This window comes from Cydia pomonella, chromosome 18 (genome assembly GCF_033807575.1).
Source record: "Cydia pomonella isolate Wapato2018A chromosome 18, ilCydPomo1, whole genome shotgun sequence".
Taxonomy (NCBI): Eukaryota; Metazoa; Arthropoda; class Insecta; order Lepidoptera; family Tortricidae; genus Cydia; species Cydia pomonella.
The window spans coordinates 8,507,709-8,535,343 of NC_084720.1; the positions used below are offsets into that span (position 1 = coordinate 8,507,709).

At 35.2% G+C, this 27,635-nt stretch overlaps 1 protein-coding gene and 1 long non-coding RNA gene across 10 annotated transcripts in view; one reads left to right on the top strand and one right to left on the bottom strand.

Annotated features, from left to right (window-relative positions):
• The window catches only part of LOC133527369 (uncharacterized), a 274,455-nt gene that overhangs the window by 112,723 nt on the left and 134,097 nt on the right, over window positions 1-27,635 (top strand). The window lies entirely within an intron of this gene.
• The window catches only part of LOC133527359 (high affinity cAMP-specific and IBMX-insensitive 3',5'-cyclic phosphodiesterase 8), a 311,161-nt gene that overhangs the window by 22,912 nt on the left and 260,614 nt on the right, over window positions 1-27,635 (bottom strand). For all 9 annotated transcript variants that reach the window (XM_061864311.1, XM_061864312.1, XM_061864317.1 and 6 more), the window contains one exon: window positions 18,546-18,605. In XM_061864311.1, coding sequence (XP_061720295.1) covers window positions 18,546-18,605 — 60 coding nt within the window. The remainder of the gene's footprint in view (window positions 1-18,545; window positions 18,606-27,635) is intronic.

A 27,635-nucleotide genomic window follows, 5' to 3' on the forward strand; every position in this document is an offset into this window, starting at 1 on the left:
ATTGCATCTTACAGCTAATGCTTAATGATGATCAGCTTTGAGCCCGTAGTAGGCCAAAGGACGCGCTCCTCTACGGCTGGCGGAGCGCCCAAAATATGCCGAGTTGTTGCAAAGCCGTTATAAAAACAGCGGGGCCCCTATGCAGGGCTTTGCATTCGCGTAGGCCGGGTGTAAAGCCCTACATAGGGCCCGATACCCAAAGCATCCCAGCAAGTCGCACTTTCGAGCAAGAACTAAGGCAGCAGGCGAGCCGAGTTCACATTGGTTCAATTTCAAACTCTGTTCTCCTGCAATTCAGCCTTTGCATGGTGGCGCGCCGCGATAGAACGCTCCGAGCCTCCGCCCTTATGCGGAGCTCGGCCTACGGCCTCGTTCGCACTCTGGCATTGGTTTCATTCTAGGCTCTGCTTTCCTGCAGCTTGGCCTTCAGCTTCGCACAGGAACGCTACGAAATCGTTTGGTCCGGATATTAAGCTCGTGGGGCTCAGCCTTCGGCCTTGTTTTTTGGCTCATTTAGCCATTAGTTCCCACTTCTTAGATCCGACTCACATTTCACCTATTTTTACAAGCTTTTATTAAACTTAATACCTAATATTGATGTTGTTAAACAGTATCCCTACATGCTTTTATTTTACTTGCAAATACTCGTAAGTTGTTCAAATTCTGCAAACTATTTTTTTGACCATTTGTCAAAATTTGTTGTTAAAAATTCACTTACTAGGGAAAAATCGGTGACAATACAATGTTATCGACCTGACCTGGTGATGAAAACCGAAGGTAAGGAGGAAACCTATATAGAAGAAAGGAACTGTGATAAAATAACAACAACTAACAACTTCATTAAGATTAGGCACTTTTATAATGGCTAAATTTTTTTTTTCTTTCGGAGCGATTATTTCCGAAAGTAATAACTTTATAAGAAAAGGTTTTTGTAGACCGTTATTCGTTTTGAAAGACCTTATCCAACCATATGCCACACTATAGGGTCAAAGCAAAGAAAAATATTTTGTATGGGAGGTACCCTAATTTTCGTATAGTTTTTATTTTACCGTTCTGTCGCAATGCATGATTTATGTATCCATGCCAAATTATGGCTATCTAGCACTAACGATCGCGGGGCAAAGCCTCGGACAGACGGACATGGCGAAACTAAAAGAGTTTCCAGGTGACTATGAAAACCCTAAAAAATTCACTGCATAACATTTTAAAAACTAATCGAGAACGAGTCGAAAAATATTAAGACATCGTAAAAATGTTGTGATGGTACTGAGTCCTCGGGGTGCGAGTCCGACTCGCACTTAATTATATATTTTTTCGAACCAGGGGGCCCCGCAAGCTATTGTGCTAAGGGCCCCGGGCCTTCTTAATCCGCCCCTGATTGCAAGTACATACTGGTAATGCCTCGAGCCATGGACTGCGGAAACAGCATTCATAGTGAGGTCGGGACATGATGTCAGTTTTGAGATAAGCTTTGAATCCCTTCCTATTTATGGTGGACGTTATATTATTGCTCCTTATTTCACGCTTGTCAAAAAACATGATGCGATAAGGGCGTAATTACAGTATTACGCCTACAGACAGATATAGATAGATTCATTTTAAGGCCCTGTAGGTTTGTGTTATTCTCTCTCTCTCTCTCACTGAGCGAAAGCATGAGCGAGATGGTTGTGCGTGCTCGGGGCCGCGGATATCATGTTTTTGAATTTTAATTTGCATCCTAGACGAGGAGCATTGAATACGAATATACTTTTGAGGAGTAGAAGGCTCAAATAGGATAGAATACAGAACACAAAATACAGAAAAAATATATCAACCGGTTTAGACGCGATTTTCCGTTTTACAATAAACCGGGGGGGGGGGGGGGGGGGGGTGTTAACCCGGCCCTTTAATCCGAACAATAATGCCCATGCATTGGATCTAAACTATTAAACTATTCTATCGTAGGTATGATTCGTATGTAGTAGCAACGGCGTAAACGGTTTAAAAAATACCGGTTAAAAGCGGTTTATTTCGGTTTTACTCCGAATTTTCAGGAGAACGCGAACATTATAAGAACTTTATTGTAACCTTAATTGATGGTTCTAAAATAGGAGTTAACTTTCCAGATGGAACTGTAAAAAATTACATACGTTTTGGGAAAAAGGTACATAATGAAGATAACATGCAAACAGGGTAGTAAAACGCTCTCAAAGATAGGTAGGTACATACTTTAACAGACCTTACGCTATGTGCTTAAAACCCCATGGACAAAGCGGTCGAGTAAACCCCGCAACGTTTTCCGGATATCCTTTGTTTGCATACGTCGTGTCGGAGCCGTGTCGTTGAGTGCTTGATTACTTTCCATTATCCCCGATTTGAAACTATACGCGAAAAGCCTGAAGAGCTATTAATGGTGCTCTTTCTAAAGCTTTTACGATTTTGATTTTTTGAAAATTGAAGCTACATATTGTTGTTAATTAACCGATGTGAGATGATTATAATTAAATGACATGACTGATAAGTTAACATACCTATTAAAAAAAAATATTTATTTAAATGACATGACTGATAAGTTAACATACCTATATGGGCTATTGATTTGATGGGAAACATGCAACCTACTACAAAACAACTTTAATAAAAAAAAATATGGGGTGGTAAACGTTCCACGCATAGATTTTATAGTAGCTACATTTTACAAGAGACATGCACGATGGCTAGCCAGACTAAGAATTTACTCGTTTATACCTATGCTTGGCTATTTATCAAAAAATCAATATGCATCGGAAATCCTCTGCAAGTTCTGACTCGTGAACAGCGTTATAATTAACAGTTTTGAGTCTAGCGTTATAATTTTCTACTGATTATTTAAACATCACTAAGTCTAACTACCACTAATGATTTACGAATCTGGAACGCTTGGAAAAAATAAATTAGATGGTTGTATTACAACTGCATGTAGCAAAAATGTCTACGTACACAAAACATTGCGTCGATACAGTCTGCAACGAAGCTTTAGTATAAATAAGAGTTCGGCTGTTGCTAGCTGTACGTATTTGTACTTTACCCTGAATATGTAATCAATGCCTCCTCAGGTTCAAAAGGTTCCACTGCCGTTAAAAACCACAAGGTAATATGTACGTATTACTTACAAATATAATTTATACGTTTTTCTTTTCAGTGTAGTAATGGTACAGAGGTTTATTATAGAATTCTTACTTTTGTAACCCACCTTGTTTGTGATTTTATGACTGCGTTAATGTTGTAAAGTAGCATAGATTTCGCGGTTACTACGAGAAAACTCTTGGGAAAGGATCGGAAAGGAAAATTATATTTTGATTAACAACAATACCTACCCGTATGCTTAGTTAAAGTCATGGGAATATTTTGAATCAAGTAAATAAATATAAGCAGTACCTAAATAAAAACGAGTTTTGGAGTCCCTATACTTTTACCACTGAAATATTTGAAACCAATGCCTAATGCCATATGTGCTGTGATCGGTCCATCAGACAGAAAACGTAGCCACGTTTAAAAGTGTAAATTCCCATATTACAGTAAATTAATATTTAGAACTTCAATAATGCTTGCTCAGCGTACCATACAAAATAGGACAGGTTAATTTGGAGCTCCTTTGTGTTTTCAAGATCCATATTTATTTCAAAACATATGAAAAATATGCTTTGTTGTGAGTTTTTCCTTTGTGATTTTCAGGTTAGTGATCTTTACAGCAAATTCGTGATATAGGATAGGTATTCCGGAAGAAATATTACGCATTTAAAAGAAAAAGAATATTTATAATACGTAGGCCTTTATATCTTATTGCACAAGGCTATAAAGCAGAAAACTTTTATAGGCCATTCACTATTCACACCGTTTGATCTCGATATAATTCATGAGTCCGTCAGCCAGCTCATATAAAGAAATGGTTCTAGAAAGGAAAACATGCGCAGATAGAGTTTAAACCAAGCTAAGTTGGCAGCGATTTTGATAGCCGAGACTGTAAACGGCCTATACGGGTTATTTTACTTAAACGTCCAACTTATATTATGACGTTTAAAAAACACTTTCACAGTCTGGGTTATGAAAATCACTGGTAACTTAGCTTGGTCTAACTCTAATGGCAGATGAGACACGCGTTGTGAAGAAATTAAAATATATTACAATCGTTTATAAAACCCAAACTAGAAGTAACCGTTCGTGTAAGTACACGGGAAGTTGTTTTCTTAAACATATGGTATTGTTTGTAACTATTAGGGACATTTTATGGAATTTCTAGATAAATAACTTGTTTTAAAACGTTAAAAGCTAACATCTTACTAATGAATGTAGTTAAAAAGAACCTTTCGTAAAGTTTAAAACTGCATTAGCTGAGAGTGGCATCTGGCATTAAATGTGTCTGTCTTAAATTATCGGAGCACTGCAGACGCATCAAAGGGGTGGGAAAGAACGGCCTCAAGATACCTACAATATTGACAGAAGTGAACAACCTTTGCGTTGAGTTTCAAAGGGCTCTAGGGTTGGAATTGCTTAATTTTCATTTTAAAGTTTCTAAACGTGAATAATTTTCTGGTCCTTGTAGTAGGTAGGTATATGAAAGGTAAGCAACAATTGATTAACTTCAGTTCACGAAATTTAATATTACAGGCTTGCATTGTAAATTAAGGTTAAAAGATCGCAGGTAATTTTAGTCTTAAGTATATTTAAAATGAAATTCAAAGCAAACTAAGCAATATTGCAGGCAAAAGACACTGTTAATTACGACAAGTTAGATCATATCTACATAAGATAAAATATTTGAAATCCCTACTATCCCTATATTAGTATGGTAATTAATAGGGTGTCCCTTATTTTTGATTTTAAAAATTAACAACGCGCATACTCTCTAAATGTTCTATCCCAAACAGCCTGAAAAAACAATCGGGCCATTCCTGTTACAGGAACACGTGTGGATGACTAGTATCTAAAATTTCCATACACTTTAAAAATTACATATAATGATTACACAATAATAATTATAACTAGTGGCTCTGTGACCTCGCGAGCATCATAGGTTAAAACTCAATAAAATGTATGGTTCCAACATTATGAAAAAAATCTAAAAAAAGAAACATCGAACCTGCTCACAAAATTTCACGAGAATGGGTTGAGGATTGCGACCTGTAGAGGAGACCATCCGAACACGAAACCATTTTTGTCTAAGCTGAAATGGAGGACTTCGCTGACGCTCGGTCACTTATAATCCCTACTAATATTGTAAATGTGAAAGTAACTTTGTCTGTCTGTATGTATGTTACGTCTTCACTTTTAAATCGCTGAATTGACTAAGATGAAATTTGGTATATTGGAAATATTGGAGATAATTTGAGGCTCGGGGTAGGATATAGGATAGTTTCTATCAATCATCATCATCATTCCACGCAGACGCAGTTGCAGGCAGAAGCTATTTATGTAACTCTACTGTCTGAATGTAACTCTGCTGTCTGTCTGTCTGTTACCTCTTCACGTTTAAATAGCCGAACACATTTATAAGAAAGGAGGGTTAATTGGCCCATTTGACCAATAAGGTCAGAGCAGTATGTCACCGCCCACCGGATAGGTTATTCTAAGCTGTAAAACTTTTAGTATGGCAGGTAGTCCCAAATCTTTGGTGAAAAAGTTATCGCCGCAAAAAGTAATGTGAGTTGAAACGTGATTATATATAGTTTTTTTTTCGATACTAAGTTCCTGTGTCGCAGATCATTAAGGTTTTGTTATTGTCTAAGATTATGTGGTCACGATATTTTAGTTTTTTGTTCGTTTTCTTATGTTTTTTGTGTCATAATTTTTTTAAACAATGATTTGACTAGTCTCGCTATAAAAAATGGAGTATATAAAACAAACCTTATTCTTTATTTTTGGTATGTCGCTTATTCTTAAGGAGCCCACTGATTAAGAGTCCGCCGAACGGACTGTTAGTTAATCAGTGGACCCCTTTATTGGTTAATGGGCCAGTGTCAATACAAATCTGCCCATCCTTCCTTCAGTATGGAGATACTTAGAGGCCAGGGGAAGGACATAGGATATTTTTTATCACGCAGAGAAAATCGTGGGAAGAAGCTAGTATTACGTAGCTTTCTTGTAAATGTGACAGCCCTACCATTTTCAGCCGGTCGCTGGACCCTTTATAGCCAGTAAAAGGGATTGCTTCATTAAATTTGGGAGTCCCGATGAGGCAAAGGATATTGCATCGTATTTTTCGTAAGGCGACTTGGAGTTTATCACTTTACTTACTAAAGCACGTCCGATTTACACCCATGTCCACGTTGAATTTTTTAGTATTCTATTTTACCTTCAACGTAACTTTAAGCTTCAACAACCCTCACTGTTTTCCTACATGTATCATTTGTTTTTTTAAGCTGTATCTTTTATTGACTACTAACTATACTTTTAAAAAAACATAGCTTTTAATTGTAATCAGCATAATTTCGATCAAGTTAATTTTTAACAAAAAATCTTGTCCGTTCAATAGTATAGGGACCGTGCACGTTGGAGGGTCTGCCATCTTGTGGCCTGAATCGGAACCATAAACATGTACATTTACACGTCACGTGTTTTCTTGTGTATAGTAGGTTCTGCCATCTTGTGGGCGACATCGGAACAATAAACATCACATTTACGCCTCGCGCCAAAAATCTGACGGCTCCTGTGCTGCCTCCTACAGTTCATGCACGCTCCCTATAGGACTTTTAGAAGCTGCTATGCTACAAGATAGTTTAAAATCTGTCGGACAAGCGCAGAACAAATACACATTCAAGCGCATGTTGCGCAAGTATTTCGATGACAAACTTTCTTCTTCGTCAACTTAATGATTCACAGGTATATAATTATGTATGTTTTAATGTATGTATGTTTATTTTTATTAAGTATAGTTTTTTCATTTTCATTTCATTGTGCAATAAAGATTAAATAAATAAATAATATGAGTAACGTTGTTCAGGATTCGTAGTCAACGTGCCGATCGTTCGTACGCTAGTTTAGTTGGTGCAACTGCCCTTATTACATATAATTCCATGACTCCCATGTCCACCCTTCCCATGGTTCGCATATTAATGGGACATTTTTATACTCGGTCACCCGCTTCATAAACAAGTACCCATATCTATAGCTCGAATCTTGATTTTTTTATGATTTGTGCATATAAGTAAAGTCATTGATAACTATAATATGAATGTTTACTTTACATCGTCAAATATATAGGGGACAGACGTCAGTGTCGATCGTTGATTTGGGAGATAGGTTTATTAGGTTCACTTTTGGAATACAAATTGTAGGAGTTGTTTCGTTTCTGCGAGTGTCTGAAAACTTTGGAAAACAAATTTTCCCAGAAATTAAGCTTAGTTTCGTTTTCATAAACTGATTTATAAATCAAATACTGCTCATTTAGAAATATAAAATAGGTTTTAATTGCATACTAAATAAATTTATCTTTAGCAAAACAACCAAATAATCGTTGAAGGGCGTAATGTAAATGCAAATTAGTGGGTCGCTTAATAGAAATAGAAAGTATATATTCGCAAGCACAGACAGAAAATAAACATATACAAAAATAGAAAAAAACATAAGGAGCGCCACGAAATGGTCACATCTCAGCGTGATGCTGGGCGACTTCCAGCGCTGATCTCCCGATGTAACCATCCGGTGAAACAATCACGACAAAACAAATTAAATTGCAAAACATTAAAATCATGCTTTTTTCGATTTGCTCGTAAAACTCGGGTTGGACGCCTCCGTTGATTTACAATTTAATATCTGTAGTCCTAATACAATCGCTAGTCGAGCACGGGAGAGTAAAAAAGCGGCCAAGTGCGAGTCGGACTCGCGCATGAAGGGTTCCGTACCATTTAAGACGTATTAAAAAAAAATCTACTTGCTAGATCTTGTTCAACATTTTACCACTTTGGACACACATTTTACCACTTTGGGACTGTCTCTCGCGCAAACTATTCAGTTTAGAAAAAAATGATGTTAGAAACCTAAATATCATTTTTGAAGACCTATCCATAGATACCCCACACGTATGGGTTTGATGAAAAAAATTTTTTTTTAATTTATTGACGTATTAAAAAAAAAACTATTCACTAGATCTCGTTCAAACCAATTTTCGGTGGAAGTTTGCATGGTAATGTATATCATATATTTTTTTTAGATTTTTCATTCTGTTATTTTAGAAGTTACAGGGGGGGGGACACACATTTTTTCACTTTGGAAGTGTCTCTCGCGCAAACTATTCAGTTTAGAAAAAAATGATATTAGAAACCTAAATATCATTTTTGAAGACCTATCCATAGATACCCCACACGTATGGGTTTGATGAAAAATTTTTTTTTTTTTAATTTTTATGACGTATTAAAAAAAAACTACTTACTAGATCTCGTTCGAACCAATTTTCGGTGGAAGTTTGCATGGCAATGTATATCATATATTTTTTTTAGATTTTTCATTCTGTTATTTTAGAAGTTACAGGGGGGGGGACACACATTTTTTCACTTTGGAAGTGTCTCTCGCGCAAACTATTCAGTTTAGAAAAAAATGATATTAGAAACCTAAATATCATTTTTGAAGACCTATCCATAGATACCCCACACGTATGGGTTTGATGAAAAAATTTTTTTTTTTAATTTTTATGACGTATTAAAAAAAAACTACTTACTAGATCTCGTTCGAACCAATTTTCGGTGGAAGTTTGCATGGCAATGTATATCATATATTTTTTTTAGATTTTTCATTCTGTTATTTTAGAAGTTACGGGGGGGGGGACACACTTTTTACCACTTTGGAAGTGTCTCTCGCGCAAACTTTTCAGTTTAGAAAAAAATGATATTAGAAACCTCAATATCATTTTTAAAGACCTATCCATAGATATCCCACACGTATGAGTTTGATGAAAAAAGATTTTTTGAGTTTCAGTTCTAAGTATGGGGAACCCCCAAAATTTATTGTTTTTTTTCTATTTTTGTGTGAACATCATAATGCGGTTCATAGAATACATCTACTTACCAAGTTTGAACAGTATAGCTTTTATAGTTTCGGAAAAAAGTGGCTGTGACAGAATCGGACAGACAGACGGACATGACGAATCTATAAGGGTTCCGTTTTTTGCCATTTGGCTACGGAACCCTAAAAACCGGCATAAGACCGTTGCTCGATTACACGTACTTATTATCTACCGATCTCAATGTCACGTTACACTGGTTCTCTGGAGAACTTGTTTCATTCCCGCTCAAGTAGCCAATGCGAATACACGGCGAGGAAATTGCTACCCAGGGTCAAGCCAAGCGAGGCGACTATCCTTCTGCGCTGAAAATGTGGTTTCCATTGACAATTTAAGGTGCAGTACTCGTAAGTTCGTGTTCTCTCACTCTCACTGAGCGTAAGCGTGAGCGCGATGGAAGTGTGTGCCCGGGAGCGCGGATATCGTGTTATTTTATGATTTTTTTGTACATTGAAATAAAAAAGTAATCGATACGTTCATTCAAATATTATATTGCGAATTTTTAGAAGCAATTTTCATATTTTTAACTTTTGAGCTAAATTTATGTTACAATTATGTTAAGTGCATTTTAGGCGAAAATTTCATCGGGGTCGTAAGATTGTATGTCGTATTAAATTTTGCTTGTTACAATCGTGTTACATTTATTTGTTTATTTGTCTGTTTACTAAACCGACAGATACCTTTTACTTATAGGCTAATTCGAGTTTTAGTTATTCGATCTGTTTCCGATATGATATGATACTGATCTGTCAGTATCATTAGTGACTTTTTTTCAACCAAAAACGTCACTTTTGCAAGTATCATATCAGGAATAGATCGAATAACTAAAACTCGAATTGGCGTATCAATTTCGCAAAAAATACCTTTTAAAAATTATCACTTATCGTTTTTGTTTGTGTTTTCTCTAGGGGCGGAGACAAGAACTGTAAAATAATAAAGGCTCATATATAAAGAGCTACAGCTAAGCTAAGGCATGTTTGTGGCAATTATTTTGGATTTGCTAAATACAAATACAAATAAATAAATACAAATAATTTTATTAATAACATAGTTACAGGTCAGCTACCATTGTTAGTATAATACATGATTTATAGTTTAAAAAGAACTGTAAAATAATAAAGGCTCATATATAAAGAGCTACAGCTAAGCTAAGGCATATTTGTGGCAATTATTTTGGATTTGCTAAATACAAATACAAATAAATAAATACAAATCATTTTATTAATAACATAGTTACAGGTCAGCTACCATTGTTAGTATAATACATAATTTATAGTTTAAACATTATTTCGCGTAAGGCAAAGTATACAAATTCGCAACATTTATATAATTACATATGATTCATATTAGGATAGGTAGGTTAAAGAACTCTTCAAAGCTATAAAATAAGTGAGTCATGAGCCACATTTTTATTTTTTTGTGGTGGTATATTCATCTCTATTGAATTTTACCAAATCATTTAGTATTGTCACTAGTTTTTTACTCCGATTGACGACAAAAAAAAAGTTTTCGAATTATTTTCATTAGTTACTTCGCAAATACGACCATTTTGTTTTTATCGCCGTCAACTAAATTGGCTCTCCTTCCGTCGTCGTAGGTCTCTTAGAATCCTGAGTATTTTATTCGAGCATTCCTCTACTGGTTATCTTAAACGTAAATTAATTTTCATCACTCCGTTCCTTCCGTTCTCTTAAACTCTCGATTCCTTCTCACCGTACTGGTTTTATGTCTAACTCTTTCGCTGTTGAGGCAATCCGTCTTTGGAATTCCTTTATTCAACATGCCCCCAAGCAAACCCGTTTTCAAACGACTAAACCGCAAGCATCTTCTGTCAGAAGAACTTAAATAACGTTCACCATCATGTATATGTGCATAATTACATGTATTAGTCTATGTTTTATAGATTATATAAGTATGACTATGAGTATAATATTATATGACTTCACGTTTAAATGTTTCTTTATTATTTGTTATTCATTTCTCCTGCACCAACAAACACAAATGTCTCTGTCTGACCCAATGGTTGACTGGTAGAGAACACCTTTGGCTTTAAGTTCGCCATTTGTACATTTTTCTTTATTTGTGTAATAAAGTTTAAATAAATATATATAGGTTACGAATTGAAATAGGTGTCAAGTACATAAAAAGTGACCAAGCCCTCCTGTGGCCTTATGTAGCTGATGTGATCGGAATCAGTCTTAATAATATCAGCCTACGTAAATCCAGGCCATGTACGAAATGTAACAGCGTTTTTATGATGCCGTCAAAAAGCCAAAACGCTTTCCTACTTGTTTTGCGTCAGGAGTTTTATGCGATAAATAATATCTTTTTAATGTCAGATTTAAGTTTGCTCTACATGGAACCATCGTTCTTAAAAAAAAAATACAGTTTATGCTCATCTTGCCCAATAATTAAAAACGTAAGTATTTAATTATATCTTTGTATGTCGAGTACTTCGGCGATAAGTGACATAAAGATAATAAATATTAAGAGCGACTCGATACTAAGCATAATGCCACTAAAAGTTTAAGACGGATATCTACGCTAAGATTTGAAATCTTTGAGCGGCTGAGCATACTAACCAGCCAAGTCGAGAGCTCTCAATGCTGTTTGAACTATTCAATTCAGATCTGTGGTGGATAATCCGCAAATACGAGTTCTACTGCTTATTAAAGTCGGTTCATAATTGTATTATATTACAAGAAAAAGTGTATAAGGTAGTTCATAAGGTACTGGATGATTAGGAAAATAAATTTATAGTCATTTCTATTCCAATTACCTCGACCGAAATTTACGTAAATAATTGTATACAGTATGTAACAAAATAATATCGCTAGAAGATGTTCTATGTAAGGTAGTCCTGTCAATTCATAATCCCACAGAATCTGCCTTGAAAAAGTAACAGCAAAGTGGCGCGCTGGAGAGCAAATCCAGCTTTCAGGGGGCGACGGGTGTTTTATGTGTTAAGCCGCATTAAATCCGATCATAAAGCAGCATGGCCGTCACGTGGCCTGATAAGTACAATCAGTATCAGTTTATGGGTTTACTTATTCTCTTTAAAAAAATGTGTTTTTGTGCAAGGAAATATATGAGGGAACCCGTTAATGTGATGGACATGATCGTAAGAAATATATGGATTAGGGCAGCGTAATGACAATCCACGGAAAGGTTATTTTTCAACAGTGAATATCTTTCTCTTGATTTTAATGATGATGATTATGATGAAGAATAAAAAAGAAAGAGACAAACGCAAAAGGAGCAGTATATAAAGGTACTTACTCCTTTTCCACCTGTGTGATAAAATGATTACTCTTTTTACACACGAGCTGTTAAATGTAAATATAAACAATAGCTTACATGTTGTCAAAGTGTAGCTCTTTTAAGCTCGGTTTATGGATAAGTTTCAGCTAGAATTTTATTATATTTGCCTGTACGTATCACTCACTTCGTATTGCAATAAAAATATCATTCTGAGTAAATATTTTATTTTACGTACCTATTCCCCGAATAAATGTTTTCATACTTATGTGAAACCGAAGAGATTGGCAGCAAAGAACATCAAATTTAGAGAACGCGAAAAGCAGATAATAATTAAATCAGTGCCGTGTACGATATCTACAGCGTCTATCCAGATAAAAATAATGATGTCAATAAATAATTCCGATCTCATCGCATCCCTCTCACACAAATACATAAGCTGAAGTGCGAGCAGGAGACCGTGAGATTGAAATTGGTATCTGAAAATGCCTGAACACACTCTGAGGCCTTTCTCGCAAAGACACGTATAGGTATTACCCGTTACTCTTTCAAGATTGGTACATATTTTCATACGCTTCGTTTACAGTACTGTCTATATTGAATTTAAGAAGCGGTTATTAGATGAAGGGAAATTTCGGCTTATTTATTAAATCATACATGTTTGAAGTTGAAGGTATTAATAGAAATACGCGAGCTGTGGAATGTATATTACGTTGCGACTAATTAATGATGTTTAAAACACCTTACGCCAAATATTTGTCTTAATTAATATCGAATTAAGAAGGCAATTTTTTTAAATTCATTTATTAATAGGCCAAACATGAAAGAACACTCAGAATCTAAGACTTTAAAATCTTATTAACGTAATTCGACTATGTATTTTTTGACTCTATTTATAGTATAACGAATCAAACCTGAAAAAAATGTTTGTATATAACTGAAGTACTGAAATATGAGTGAAAGTTTTGTATTTTTTTAAATTGTATTAAGGGTTTTTTTTACTATAAGTATACGATTATTTACTGTACATACATCCACATTAGTAATATTATCAATATTTTACCATGCTTACTGTATAAGTATAAGTATTGAATCTCTTTGAATAAGGCACAGAATACAAAAGATAAAATATTTACACGGACATAAAAATAAATCTTTCATATAGATACCCGCAGCTACAATATAAGTTAGTAGCCAACTCCGCCAAGTCACTAACAAACTCCGCAAGTTACTTCGAAGTGGTAACATAATAGAACAACTTATTAGTTACATAAATGGCGGTCCATTTATCCGTTAATTTTATTTCTCAAGCGTCTCGTAGAAGTAACAAAAAGAAATGATGACTTTCTCAAGTCTCGGGTTTGCCCTCGAGCTAGGTCTGTTAGAAGAGTAAATTCTCTGGTATACTTAATTATAATAAATCTCTTGTGCATTTTAGTTGAAATTGCTTAAAGGTAAATAATGTGAACTCTTGTTAATAGTCAATGTTTTTAGTTTTGTAATTTGGGTTATTTGTCGATGCTCATAATATTACTTTTATGCATGTGTACTGCGTTAATCAATCAACATTGAATCGTGATCGCATTACAGTACAATCTCACTAACCCGGCACTATTGCTGACACAAGAGAGCCGGATTACTGGAAGTTAAAGCAAATCGTAGCAATACACTATACTAAAATATTAAATTCCAAGAATATTCTACTGTTATTTGGATTTTATGCATTATAACGAGATTCAAGAGTGATAATGTAAGCGTGCATAGTATTTGGATATAGAATGGGTATGATCACTTGCACCCTTATTTTAGTGCCAGATTACTGGGTGTACCGGACCATCGAATTGCCGGATTAACGAGATTTCACTGTACTTAAATGAATTAAATTGTTATTTAGCATTACCTACCCGAATAATTATTTCAGAGAGATTCAGATAATTATCGATTGCGTGCACATTGTTATTTATTTCGTTATTCACTTACATTATTCTACTCTTAAATACAACTTATAGATTAATACGATGATTCAACATTAGATTTAAAAAATATTTTTCTATAATAGATGTTATGTAAAGTTTCAAATGCACATAGCGTGGCATAACATTGAAGTTTATGCAAGTAAAATCTCGAGTTAACGAGTATTAGCGTCGTTTAAACTATAAAACATATTAAACTTGAGCTCAAGCGCAGCGATTTTAAATTCAAAGAGTTGTCTGCTAGATTTGCATAATCTCAACGCAGACGGGCAAATGTATGCAAGGAAGCCATAAGTACCCTGCAGCGAATACAATATTCATAACTAGACCTAGAACTTTTTCTAGCAAAAACGAGAGTTGCAAAATGAAATATCGACAAATCTGTTAATTATCGATACGCAAAGCAAGTCAATGATAAATATATAACAGCAATAATGAGTTACCGAAATGTTGCAATAATATAAACCAAATGCAAATCGACGAATATACATTTACCCTATTTATAGTACCTAACTATAAAAACGAAAACTATTGTATACCCTAAAGTCATTAAAATAACGAATATATTAAATAAGATAGGATACTACTATTTCGCAGTAGATATGTATTTTCTAACCCATTCAGCGCTAATCACGACAGGTTGTCGTTTTGCCTCTACGAAACCAATGAATAAAATGAAAGAAATTCATGTCATCGGCTACGGCGTAGAGCTACAACCGTGACTCAGCGGGGAATGTGTTAAACAATGTAAGTTATTCCATATTTTATAGAGTTGAAGTACCTACGTGTCGATGACAGTTATGTCGATATTTCATTTTGTCAATCTCTAGTTTTTTTCTAGAAAAAGTTCTAGGTTTATTCGTAACTCTAGAAAACTGACTCTAAACTTACGTCCTGTATATTTAGTCGAGCTACTAATAAAATAATAGTCTACGAGAATTGAGATGTGTTTATTTTGGAATCCTAATTTTGATTTGGTGAATAGAGGTTTTAGAAAAATAAAAATACTGGCTGTAGCAGCATCTGCGTACCCGCATACGCATACCCAAACGGATAAAAATACTATAATCCAGTAGGTAACTTTATATATCAGAGACACACACAACAACTACAAATCCGGTAGTTCTGATTTTTTGCAGACTTGCTTATGATGTTGCCCTATGAATAATCCAAGTTTGTGACCTCGTTGTTTGTGGTCTACAGAGACAATTCTAGTCTCATATTGTAGCAAAGTTAGTCATCTTTAAAAACGTCCTGATAAGGTACTATCAAAAACTAGTCGTTACAATCGCCAAAATCTAAAAATCTCGAGAATTTCGACAAAGTTGCGTTTGGCACTCGAGGTCACAAACTTGGATTATTCATTGGGCCAACATCATAAACAAGTGTGCAAAAAATCGGAAGTATCGGATTTGATGCAAAGTACCTCGTACTTTCAGGCAACAAGGTTACTGTATCATTAGTTGTAACTGAGCAGAGGTTAGCCGCAGCCCACGTTCCCGTCCGTGTAACAACATATATAAAATATGTAAAATCTGTCTCCTACCTTTCCATTTCCCTTTCCCTTCCGTCCCTTTTGCTCTGGGCTACTGCTCTGGCCAGCAATAATATAATTCTGCTACATTTATTTACGTCTACGTCTTGGTGTGGAGTTACCGAGGGTATTATTTGCTTAAAGTTGTTACATGTTGCTGCCCTGTTCATAAGTCTAAAGTAGACACTGTCTTTTTATCCATTCATGATGATGATGATGATGATGACGATGATCTTTCCGGCCGATTTCGACCATGGCGATCACTTCGACTCCATTCATATTTAAATAATAGTAGTAACCATTAACCATCAGTTAATACCAGTTAGTATATTTCGTTGTGCCGTAAAAATAAGATATAAGATCCGTGAAAAACTCCGTGGTGTTTGCACCCTCTTGTTGGCATTACATTTTATGATCCTCTCAGCGTGTCAACGGCTCACAATTAAGGCGACATTTTCTAATTTTCTTTTGGAAAATGGCAGAATTTTGTAACTTTTAAAATAAATATCTGCGCAGGAATATTGATTTTCCTTATACCTCTAAAATGTCGTTGGCTTTATACCTCGCAAAGTTAGAAACTTCTTTAACAATTTCCAGGAGATATACGGGCTAAGTTGTTAAGTAACTTCAAAATGTTTAAGAAGAAAAATATATAAGTAGGTAAGTATATTGGTTTACGATTCAAAATATGAAATTAAACTATATAAAAAAGTTGCGAGACTTTCTTAGGGAACAATGTACTTACATATTTCACTTTTTATTTTTACGTTTTAATGTTATGCTTGATTTCCCAGTTTTTATATGGGTAAGTCGTGAATTACATAATCTAGCCGTGTATTAATTGGACAAGTCATAAAATATTTTAAGCAAAGATTTTTTTATTAATGCTGCGCTGCTGTTTGTGTTACTTCAATGGCACAATTACACTGCGCCAAATCTAAGTTGTTCGCCGAATAGAATGCCATTTGAGTGGGGGCCTAGCCAAGATGACAATCGTACCATTAAATTTGCATGGACAATTTATGAATGATTTGACAAACGCCAAACGAAAAGAAAAAGTGTATGGGAATTACAGATACAGATACTACGAAAAGTCATCACGTGACTATTTCCATACATTGTTTAAGAGAGGACGTTAAACCAGAAAATTAGGAAGGAACAAAAGATACCTACTGCACGTCCTGCGAAACGAAGATTTGGAAATTGCAACTTCGCGTTAGCCCCCTCTTAACTTTCGATTGGACTTTTCTATCCATTGTTTGTCATCTTAGCTATGCCCCAAAGTAGCAATATACTTTAATTCGCCGACAATCGTACCCTAAGTATTCATAATCATAATCATTTATTTGCACATAAAAAGGGTTTACATAAAAGGTGTCACAAAAGTTACATGTCCTAGCCTTTTTAGCCGTTTTAGTCCGCATGCAAATGGGTCCTTATAATACATAAAATTTGTACTATGTACATAAGACTACCTTAAATTAACTTAATTACTAAACTACATTAACTTAAATTAAACTAAAATAGATTAAACAATAAGTCAATTTTGCAGTGTACAGTGCCAGCAATAGATAATAAAATAATTAAGTATGTAATGTCATGGTATAGAGTATAAATAATATAAATTTTACTAATATGAATTTTATACATTACTATCCGCAATAAATTCATTAATAGAGTAGTTATTTTTTCCAGAAGCCATTTAAAAAGCGCTGTTTTAAATTTTGTATATGGCAGATCTTTAATATAGTCTGGTAGCTTATTGTATATGGCGACACCCATTGAGTAACAGTTTTTCTTTCAGTTTTTTGCTGTTTAGGTACAACAAGCCTGTTTGTATTCCTAGTGTTTCTAGGAAACACCTCCTTTGCTGTCTTAAACAAGTTCATATTCAATTTTACAAATTTAGAGACTTCAAACACATAGAGTGAGTATATCCGTCTCACTAACGGAAGCGGCTCCTTAAACTAGTGCGATAAGGACAACGCCAGGTTATGCGAAAAATTCTGCATAAAAATCTCAAAAAACGATGTTTCGTACTCAACTGTTTTGTCCTCCAAAACTAAACTAAATGTAACGAAATTTTGAAATCTAAATGGTAATGAAATTATCTGTGTCGGACTGTTTTGCTTTTTTAGCTAATTGATGTCAGTTTTTAATACCATGCTTCTCTTTGCGGCCTAGTAAATTAGGCCGTTTTTGCGAATGTTTGAAGTGCACTAACGCCTTAAGAAACAAAAATATCAAAAAAAGCAAAACAGTCCGACAAAGATATTAATGATAATAATTTGTGTTGAAAAAATCATTGCTCTAGCTTCAAAAACCACGGTGGAAACAGTCGAGTACGTTTGTATGGAGAAATGACCACTCCTGTTGCCTCTTAAAAACAGGACATAACACACCTACTTACGAGTCTAAGTTATTCAATCTTGTCAAAACGAATAACAAATTATAAAAAAAAAACGGTAGGCAATTAGATATGAGAGGTATTGTAACCATAGATAGTTAATTAAATGCATGTAAATCCCGACAAGCGTACTCGTACCTACGGGTGGTTTTTATGACTACCTCACTTCGCTATAAATTAAAATAAATGGTGCTTTATTTGATATCACGCGATGCTGAAAAATATTATTTGGCGAAGGCTTAAAACTTTTGAAACATAATACCAGCCCTGTTAACGAGGTTTACAATTTTATGGGTTCTGTCGTTCGCGGAAGAGTTTTTTCCCTAATATAAAATAAAAATAAATATGTGGTTCACTCACCTTTTCTTGACAACTGCTATGAGAATTATGTGCTGAGTGTTCTTGGCTTGTCGTATTGTTCTGAAACAAAGAGAAATATTATTTGTTAACAACGGTATAACATATGAACACTTTGAAATACACGTATATTCCAGAAGCCAATTTAACCGCAAGTAGGTGAAACGATAGAAGTCATCCGATAATTTTCCAATTGTCATCAAAATGCTTAAATGTTATGATAAAAAAAGATATTGACATTTTGTTATGTTATTTAATTTTTAAGTTATGTAATCTTACACATGGGTGTGAGCATTTAGCCTGGCTGTAATTCTGAAATACATATGTACTTGAACTACAAGGTGAGAGACTTTACTTTAAACAAATTACTCGTACAGCCCAATTCGAAAATACACTGACATCGTAATGATATCATTCAGTTATCGTGCATCTCTACAATAACTAAATGAGGTCATCCAGATATTATACCAAAAGAGCCTTTAACGCCCTGCGCGTTCAATATAACAATGCATTCAGGATGCTGTTGGTGTTGGGGCTACCGAGGTGGTGCAGTGCCTCGGGTATGTTCACCGAGGCTCGCACGGACGGTTTTCAAGCCATACTACGCAAGAAAATCGTGTCGATGCTAAGCCGAGTCAGAAAAAGTACCAACAGTATTCTGAGTGTATTCGCAGATCGATATGATTGCCCAATGTTAATGTACTGGGTTGGGCAGATAGGGGCTATTGCCCGTTTTAGGTCGAAATAGATAAATTCAGGTTATCTATTTCGTAGTAAAATGGTAATTGTGTTAATATAAGTTCCTTTAGTGTAGAAAAGTACAGATAAGTAGTTGTATAATTTACTAACCTATTTTTATGTCTAGTTAAGAATATTACTTACAATCTATGGACTTACATGGTTCGAAATAAAGATTCTATATTACTCTGATGTCAGTATATAATTCGAATTGGCCTATTATTGCCATATAATTTATTTTATATTTATAGGGTTGTGCTTGACGTCTATTCCTCAGCCGTGGTGCCCTGCTTAGCCAAAAAGCGGTATCTCAATTGAAAATTGAATGCAAACCTGTAACTTACATAATCCAGTTCCATATCCAGTTCTTTCCTTTTTGAGATACCGTCTTTTAGCATAAGGATGGCTGAGTGTGGCTAGATGTAATTCTTGTATGAAGATAGTAGAAAACAAAATATACCAAACAAATATTTAAGCAAGTAAATTAATCGTGTATAATTTTATCTAGAAGAATATATTTTAAAATAAATATTTAGATAGATTTACAATCATTACGTTGCAAATGAACTAGGAAACAAATTAAACATGAAACGTAAGTAGTTTTTTAATATGTAGTGCAAATACCGTTAAATGACAGACTGACGTATTTTGACGAATAAAAAAACAGATTGACGTTTGGTTTGACGGGAAATTTTAATATTATTTCTAAGTTGGTTTTTAATATAAATTCCGGTTAGTTATATATTAGTGATCACATTATGTTAAGATATTAATGACCAATGTGGGTCTAAATCCGTAGTTCCACCAATAAGAAGTTGGATCAAAACTATTGAAGCTTTCCAAACCATCACCAAGTACTTACACTCATTTGGATTAAACTCAGTGCTACTGCGAAACTAATCAGAAACATGAGATTATGGTGGGAAAAATACATTTCGGAACCGAGAAGATGAAATGAAAAGGCTGCCTTTGATTATTATTTAATACGTAAAGTCAGGAAATAGATAGTTACTATATACTTACTGTTGAGATATAATTTTACAATTTAAACAGAGTACTGCGCTTAAGCGTAGCTGTATTTGCATTTTTTCTTAGTTACTAGGAACATATGTATGTAAATCAGTACTTATAAATAATATATTGTACTTGAAGCAACATCAGTTTTTATTATTTATTCTAAAAACTGATTTATGCAGTTTTCTGTGCATATAAAACGGAGATTAGTACGACAAAGATTACTACATAAATCAGTTGCAATATTAAAATTATTACCTGTAGGTAAAGAACGTACGTGTGTGTATATGTGTGCTTGTTACTGTATATAGAGTTTCCATTAGTTGAGAGCACGTCCACTAGGGGCAGCACTAGTAGAGACGTGAACGTGAAATCGCCGAGAGTTACTTATCTATTACAGTAATAATATATACTAATCTATGTTCCAATACCTTCCGCACTTGAGTGATGTAATTGTGTTCAAACTGTTAAACTGTTCAAGGCTTCGAGGTAAAGAGTTGAAATAGCATTGAACCCGATTTGTGGTATTTTCGATTTGATTAATTTCAAGCGAATTTTATGTAATCGTTACCTTTTAGTATTAGTTTTGTTACTAAATTTTTCGAAAATAATAATGTATAAAAACCAAGAAAGTTTAAATCAATGGGGTTTAATGCTTTAACGATGTCTGCTCGACGTATTGCGAAAGGTAGGTCAGTAGTCTCCGTAATCCCCTAGGAATATTCAGCGAAATACGTTTAAGGGCCTCCGCTAGCTGGCGCGGGTGCACGGAGCGGACGAGCGGGTTAACGAAAAATAGTATGAGCAACGCTAACTGAAGCGGACGCGTGCGGCGGATTTCACCTACAAATAGCACCCGCGTGCGTGCGCACGTGGCGGGCGTCTGCGTCAGCTAGCGTAGGCCCTAAAAGGTGTGCGGCGGCAGAGCCCTCCGATCCGCCGTGAACGGTCGCCCAACAAGGGCATTATGGAAGAGTGCGAGCTGTGCGAAAATGTAAGCTGACAGAGGTAACAAATCGAATTCAACACTTTCATAAGGATAAAAAGATAATTGAATCACATGAGTAGGTTTATACAGTGTGTAAATCCAATATGGGCATTAAATTAAACGAGATATAGAACTCCGCGTCATCGTTAATTAAGGAGTTTTTAAAAGTTACACTTAATTATGACCCTGTAATTAATTTTTGAAAGTTTACTGAGTAACAATGTGCAACTGCATACATTACGAGACAGAACATCTAGCACAATTGGAATAAGGGGCCTTGTAATACATGGAAATCGTACCTAAAAAGAGGTGTTGTCTTACATTAAATGAGGTAGTTCTGTTTTATATCTATATAAATATTAATAGTGATGAAATAGTAATGACAAATCCAAGTTTTCTACCTCGAAAGTCCTTCGGATCATTGTAAGTATAATATACAGTACAGTGAGGGAACTTGTTATAACTCGCATCTCTTGTATATCTTTGATGGACCACGCTTGTCCTCTGAATCCACAGCACTTCTTTTGCACCCAGCATATGTGGTAGCATTTCTTCGTCAACCTCATCAGGCAGGTCGAAATCGTCATCTGATGGTGGATCATCAATGAATGGTTTTTCAATGTCGGCACACATCTCCGGTCTGGTATATTCTCGCAGGATTGACCATTGCTGTAGTTGCAAACGGCTGAGCATTTGAGTCCTGCTTCCCTGCAACCACAACTGCTGGTACAACCTTTTTGCAGTTACAGTTAGTTCAAAATTTTGCTAACCTTTGAGAAGCCGTAGAAACTATTTGGCTCACTAAGACTATTAAGACTATATTGACAATTAATTGAAAATTTCATCTTCTTGAAAGTGTGCATAGTGACTTTTGCCGTAACGCCGGTTTTAGGTGTTTTTTTTTTTACAAAAACTGATCTTCTTCTTCCTCGCGTTGTCCCGGCATTTTGCCACGGCTCATGGGAGCCTGGGGTCCGCTTGACAACTAATCCCAAGATTTGGCGTAGGCACTAATTTTTACGAAAGCGACTGCCATCTGACCTTCCAACCCAGAGGGTAAACTAGGCCTTGTTAGGATTAGTCCGGTTTCCTCACGATGTTTTCCTTCACCGAAAAGCGACTGGTAAATATCAAATGATATTTCGTACTTAAGTTCCGAAAAACTCATTGGTACGAGCCGGGGTTTGAACCCGCGACCTCCGGATTGCAAGTCGCACGCTCTTACCGCTAGGCCACCAGCGCTTTTTTTTTTTTTTACAAAAACTGATAAAGTCCTAAAATTGAATGGATTTTCATGTACTTTACAATGATCCCAAGGGCTTTCGAGCTCGAAAACTTGGATTTGTTATAACCATTTCATCACTACCAACATATTAAAAAAACAAGACTACCTCATTTGATGTTAGGTAAAATGTACCAATTCCATGGACTATTGGGCCTTTTGCGGAAACATGAATAAGGGGCCTTTAATTTACATACATACCAAACTTCAGGACTGTCCAAGAAATTTCGAGGTTTGTTATATTCCGATTGTGGTAATTATTACGTTACGAGATACGAGCTTTTTACAGTAACTGGCCAACAAACGTTGATAGTTACTTTAAAATGCTCGTTTCTTGTAACTAGTATTGTGTTGCTTTACATTGCGGGTCATTATTTTCTTAGCAAAATTGGTCTCAACATACTTCTTAGGTCCTAAGCTAACCACCGTTTAAATATGCGCCCCTATTGAATTTACACTCTGTATAAGTTTTAGAAATTACTCTTATGTAATCCGAAATATTCATATGTAATATTTATAAAATAAACCTAAAATTTACCAAAAAGAGCTTTGTTAAGGCTATCATATATCGCAAAATGAAGGTAAACTTTGTGAAGTGCACGTAATAACATAACAAATATTATCGTTATACTTCACCACTACAAGCTAATATTACATTTTAATTGGCACTTGAAATTATGATGTTGGGTACGAAATTATCTGGAAAACCTTTTTAGTTAAGTACCGAAGCAAACTCTGCTACGCACACTACTGTTTTATGTTCTTAATTAATCGGTAGGATTAATTTAGTTATTTTTGGCTAATACACTGGCCGGTTGGATATTGGTTGTGGGCACATGGGGTAGGTACTTAATTACTATGAAGTTTGTTATGAAAGGATGTAGGTACCTATACCAGTAACATAAAATAGTATTTTATACAATCGTGATATAATAGAGAGCTCTTCAGTCGAGTACCGTGTTGCTTGCTGAGTTGCCTAAATAAGGTACCGGATTGAAAAGCTTGATTATATCACTATTGTCTAAAATACTATTTTATGCTACTATGTAGGTACCTACAACCTTTCATAACAAAGTTATGGTAGGTTAATACTTTTTCTACGAGTCATCTAAAAAATATTTTTTTTTTTACTATAAAACCTAAATAAAATGAGTCTAAAGGAATCTTATAGTTGAGTGGGAGCCCATACAGGAAAAGTACGCAATTAAAGTTATATATACGAAACCTTAATTGAACCATTACAGTCGAGGAGTAGAAAAAGGAACATTATGCACGTTTCATGGTTACAAAACACAATCAACATATTTACTGATTTTCATCGATTGAACTCAACTACGAGTATAATACGCAAAGTATCTAATACCACAGTACTGCAGTCCCATTTGTAATGTTAATCAGTCTGCGAAGCTAACATTATGCCAATCGTTAACGCTAGTAAGCCGTAGCGAACAAAACGCAACTGTCACTTTCGCACTGATATGGAAGAATGATAGAGAGAGATGACGACTACGCTACGCTAACGGAGCGTTAACGATTGCCACGTTGGCTACGCGGGCAGATCTTGATAATAATAATAAACAAATTAAAACTGGATCAAGTAAAATACTTAACGAATTAAATACCTTAATTTTAAAATCAAATGACAACCTGCCTATCATTATTCAAATTAACACAATATTGAAAATCAACCCCATAAGCCCCAATTTCCAACACCATTAGTCAAATTGAACAGGAATTATAAAATAAGTGCTCATGAAATACCGACAACATTATTTTAATCCCTATTGCCTTACTCCATAACACTCCGTACGTTAAATTGACATAACGTTCAGATCGTACAACTCACGAATCTTTGAATTTTTCATTGTATTTTGCTCTTAATTGAAGAAAAGGTAAAACTCCGTAAAAAGGTCCAAATAAAAATGTACCCCTGAACCCGTGTTACGTTTTTTACACTTTATTATACTTTATAATTAATGACGGAGTGTTTTAGCGTATTCTAATGTGGAGTTTATGAAATGATTAATTACTTGGCAGGCGTGTTGGCTTGCTTGGAGCTTAGGAGGTATTAATTTCAGTTGGTTTCGCTGTATAATCCGGTAGAAGGTCCCGACCCGGCTCGTATTCCTAATGTATTAACCGGCATATATCTCTAATTTAAGGAAATTTTTTACATGAACCTATTTCAGAAATGCTAATTAAAAACTTCTTTCGCCCTTCGCCGAGTATATAGTATAGAATACTGCAAACGATCTAGGTGAAAGAGCTTTATTTATGTAAACACTAACCCCCTTATTCATAAACGTGTACTACAGTTACGATGCCGCTAATCATCGTTTGTCCCTTTCCGACGTATTAGTATGATGGAAAGGGACAAACGATGATTAGCGGCATCGTAACTTTAGTACACGTTTATGAATAAGGGGGTAACACTCCCGTTTCACGTGTAATGGTATCTTAGAGTACACGCACGCGGTTAAATATAGTTATTCATTGTTAATGAAGCAAATGAAGTTATTCATTGTTAATTAGAGTGGAAAACATTGAATGGATCCGATTTACGGTCTGGCGTTAAAGCCACTAATTGGTTTATTTTACAGATTTCAGAGCATTTTACAATTTTTACTAGACTGTAGCTTCCTAAAGCTATTGTTAAAAGAAAGTGATCTGATGATAAGATAAGGTAAAGCCGTAACAGACCACAAGTATTTAGAACCGATACAACAAATGATATAAAAAAAATAATAGTACGATATATATAAAAAAAATATTTACTCTTTGATTGCTCTAAATTGATCTGAATTTATTTATGAGATAAGTAGGTATTTTAAAATTATGGTGCTACTATATAGGCGGTTGGTAAAAAAGTTGCGCGGTGATTTTCTAATAAGTTGAGTTGAGTACGAGTTGAGTTTTGGGACTAAAACTAAGATAAAAAAGATTAGATAAGATAAAATTTATTTCATTGAAAAATATCCAAAAATAACTAGTAAATATAATTAGTAATAATTACAATACAGCTCGCGTAGCCAATTATGCTAATCGTTAACGCTCCGTAGCAAAAGAGACGCAAATGTCACTGTCGCACTAATATGGAAGAGTGATAGAGAGAGATGACTACTACGCTACGGAGCGTTAACGATTGGCATGTTGGCCAGGCGGGCTGTGCAGTATTAATATAATTAGTTAATATGTTAACTTTATCTACTTAACAGAATACAAATCATTTCGTGCAGCGGAGCTTTGAATCAGTCCGTAGGTGACTATAATAACATCTCATCGACCACCTCAGTTTAACGGTAGATCTATAATAATGATCATTTACTAGTACCTATTACCATATAATTGAAATATATGTAGTTAAGAGCTTAGAAACTGAACCGCTACTCAGTGAATAAAACAGATCAGAATAGTTATTTGCTTTACAAGTTGTTGTTTAACCGCTCGTGCTAATATTAATACCCGAGCAAGCGAAAGATTCCAAAATTGAACCACAAGCGTAGCAAGTGGTTCGAGAAGTAAAATTTTGAGCGTTGCGAGGGTTTCAAGGCACGAGGGTTAAACAAACTTTGCCTCCGAGTGAAACACAAAAAATTTCACCACACCAACGCAAGGAATATACTAACTATGAACTACCAAAGATATCAGAGTAGAGTAGAGAGCGTTTATTCGTGGCAAAATAAAAAAGAAAACAACAAGTAACATAATATATAAGCCACGAAACGGTCCCGACTTAGCATGGTGCTAGCTGGGCTAGCGCTGGTCTTCCGCCGGGGCCATGACCATGTTCAGTACGAAGCGTAACACAATATTTACAATAAACATTTAAAAAAATGACACATCATTAGACACATCAAAATTGGAAAGTCAGGAAGTAATTTTTCTCAAACTTGCTATGAAATGATGACATGACTTACGTCAAATTAGGTCCGGAAATACTACATATCAGGTGCGATGAGTGAAGATGATATGTAAAGGAATTTCATACTGCCTTACACACCTAGGACTGTAAAGCAACCTTCTTTTGTTTTTTAACGTCAAATTGTGACACAACGTCTTGGCATTCAAACATAAACAAATATAGGTACGCTACCGTTGCTTAGCAACGAATATGCACAACAAATCACGCGGTGGCGCATCGCGCAGGCGTGCGGACTTACGCGCGCAAGGCACCGCTGGTAGAGTGGCGAGCCGATTAGGTCACCACAAAACAAATTGACATTTTTTGTTTTAATTGCAAGTTTGAGAAAAGCACTTCGCTACTCCAGCCGTCTATATCTACTTGGCCTGCAACCCTACGTTTCCCGGCCTCTATAGTACTGTACTATTACACAACGAATTTATAGAATATACATTAAAAGAATCGTAGCGATAAATCTAACAATCGTGAACGCGTGACTTTGACATAAGTGTCAGCAATATCAAAACCAAATCAAATCCAAATGAATGTAATAAAAAATGCATTATTCAAAATCATCATTTAAAAGTCAATTTTACCAGCTTTCATCCTTATGAAATATAACAACAACAATAACAATTAATTATGAAATATAACAATGTTGTTGTTGTTGTTATATTTATGTTGTTTTCTTAAACAACTCAAAATTTGCATCTGACTTACTTTGCCCCACATGTGGAGAACTTGAAACTTTCTCATTCGTTTTTCAATAATCAAGAGCGCCTTTTCCACTTGGTGTGGTGAACAAGTATTTTTACTTCAGGTGCTTAAGACATTTCACTTTTACATAAATTATTATATAAAAACTTAATGGCAAACCCAAAACAAACAAAATCGATGACTGCGTTTCAAAGAGGTATTAATTAAGTGAAAAATATTCCCCAATGGATTTCTCCTCTGAAATTGTTACCTGGAAAACCACAATTCAGTGAAAGGGGCCACTCTGGAACCGTCCTGAAACACTTTCGTTAGAAATAAAAAAGGCCGAAAATAAACCAAGCTGATTGTTCGTATGAAAACACATGGACTTTATCATCCTACATTTTGTAGGGAACAGTGTAAAGCTCCTTAATCACACCTAGAGTGTGCAAGATCCATAAATTTTTGGGATTC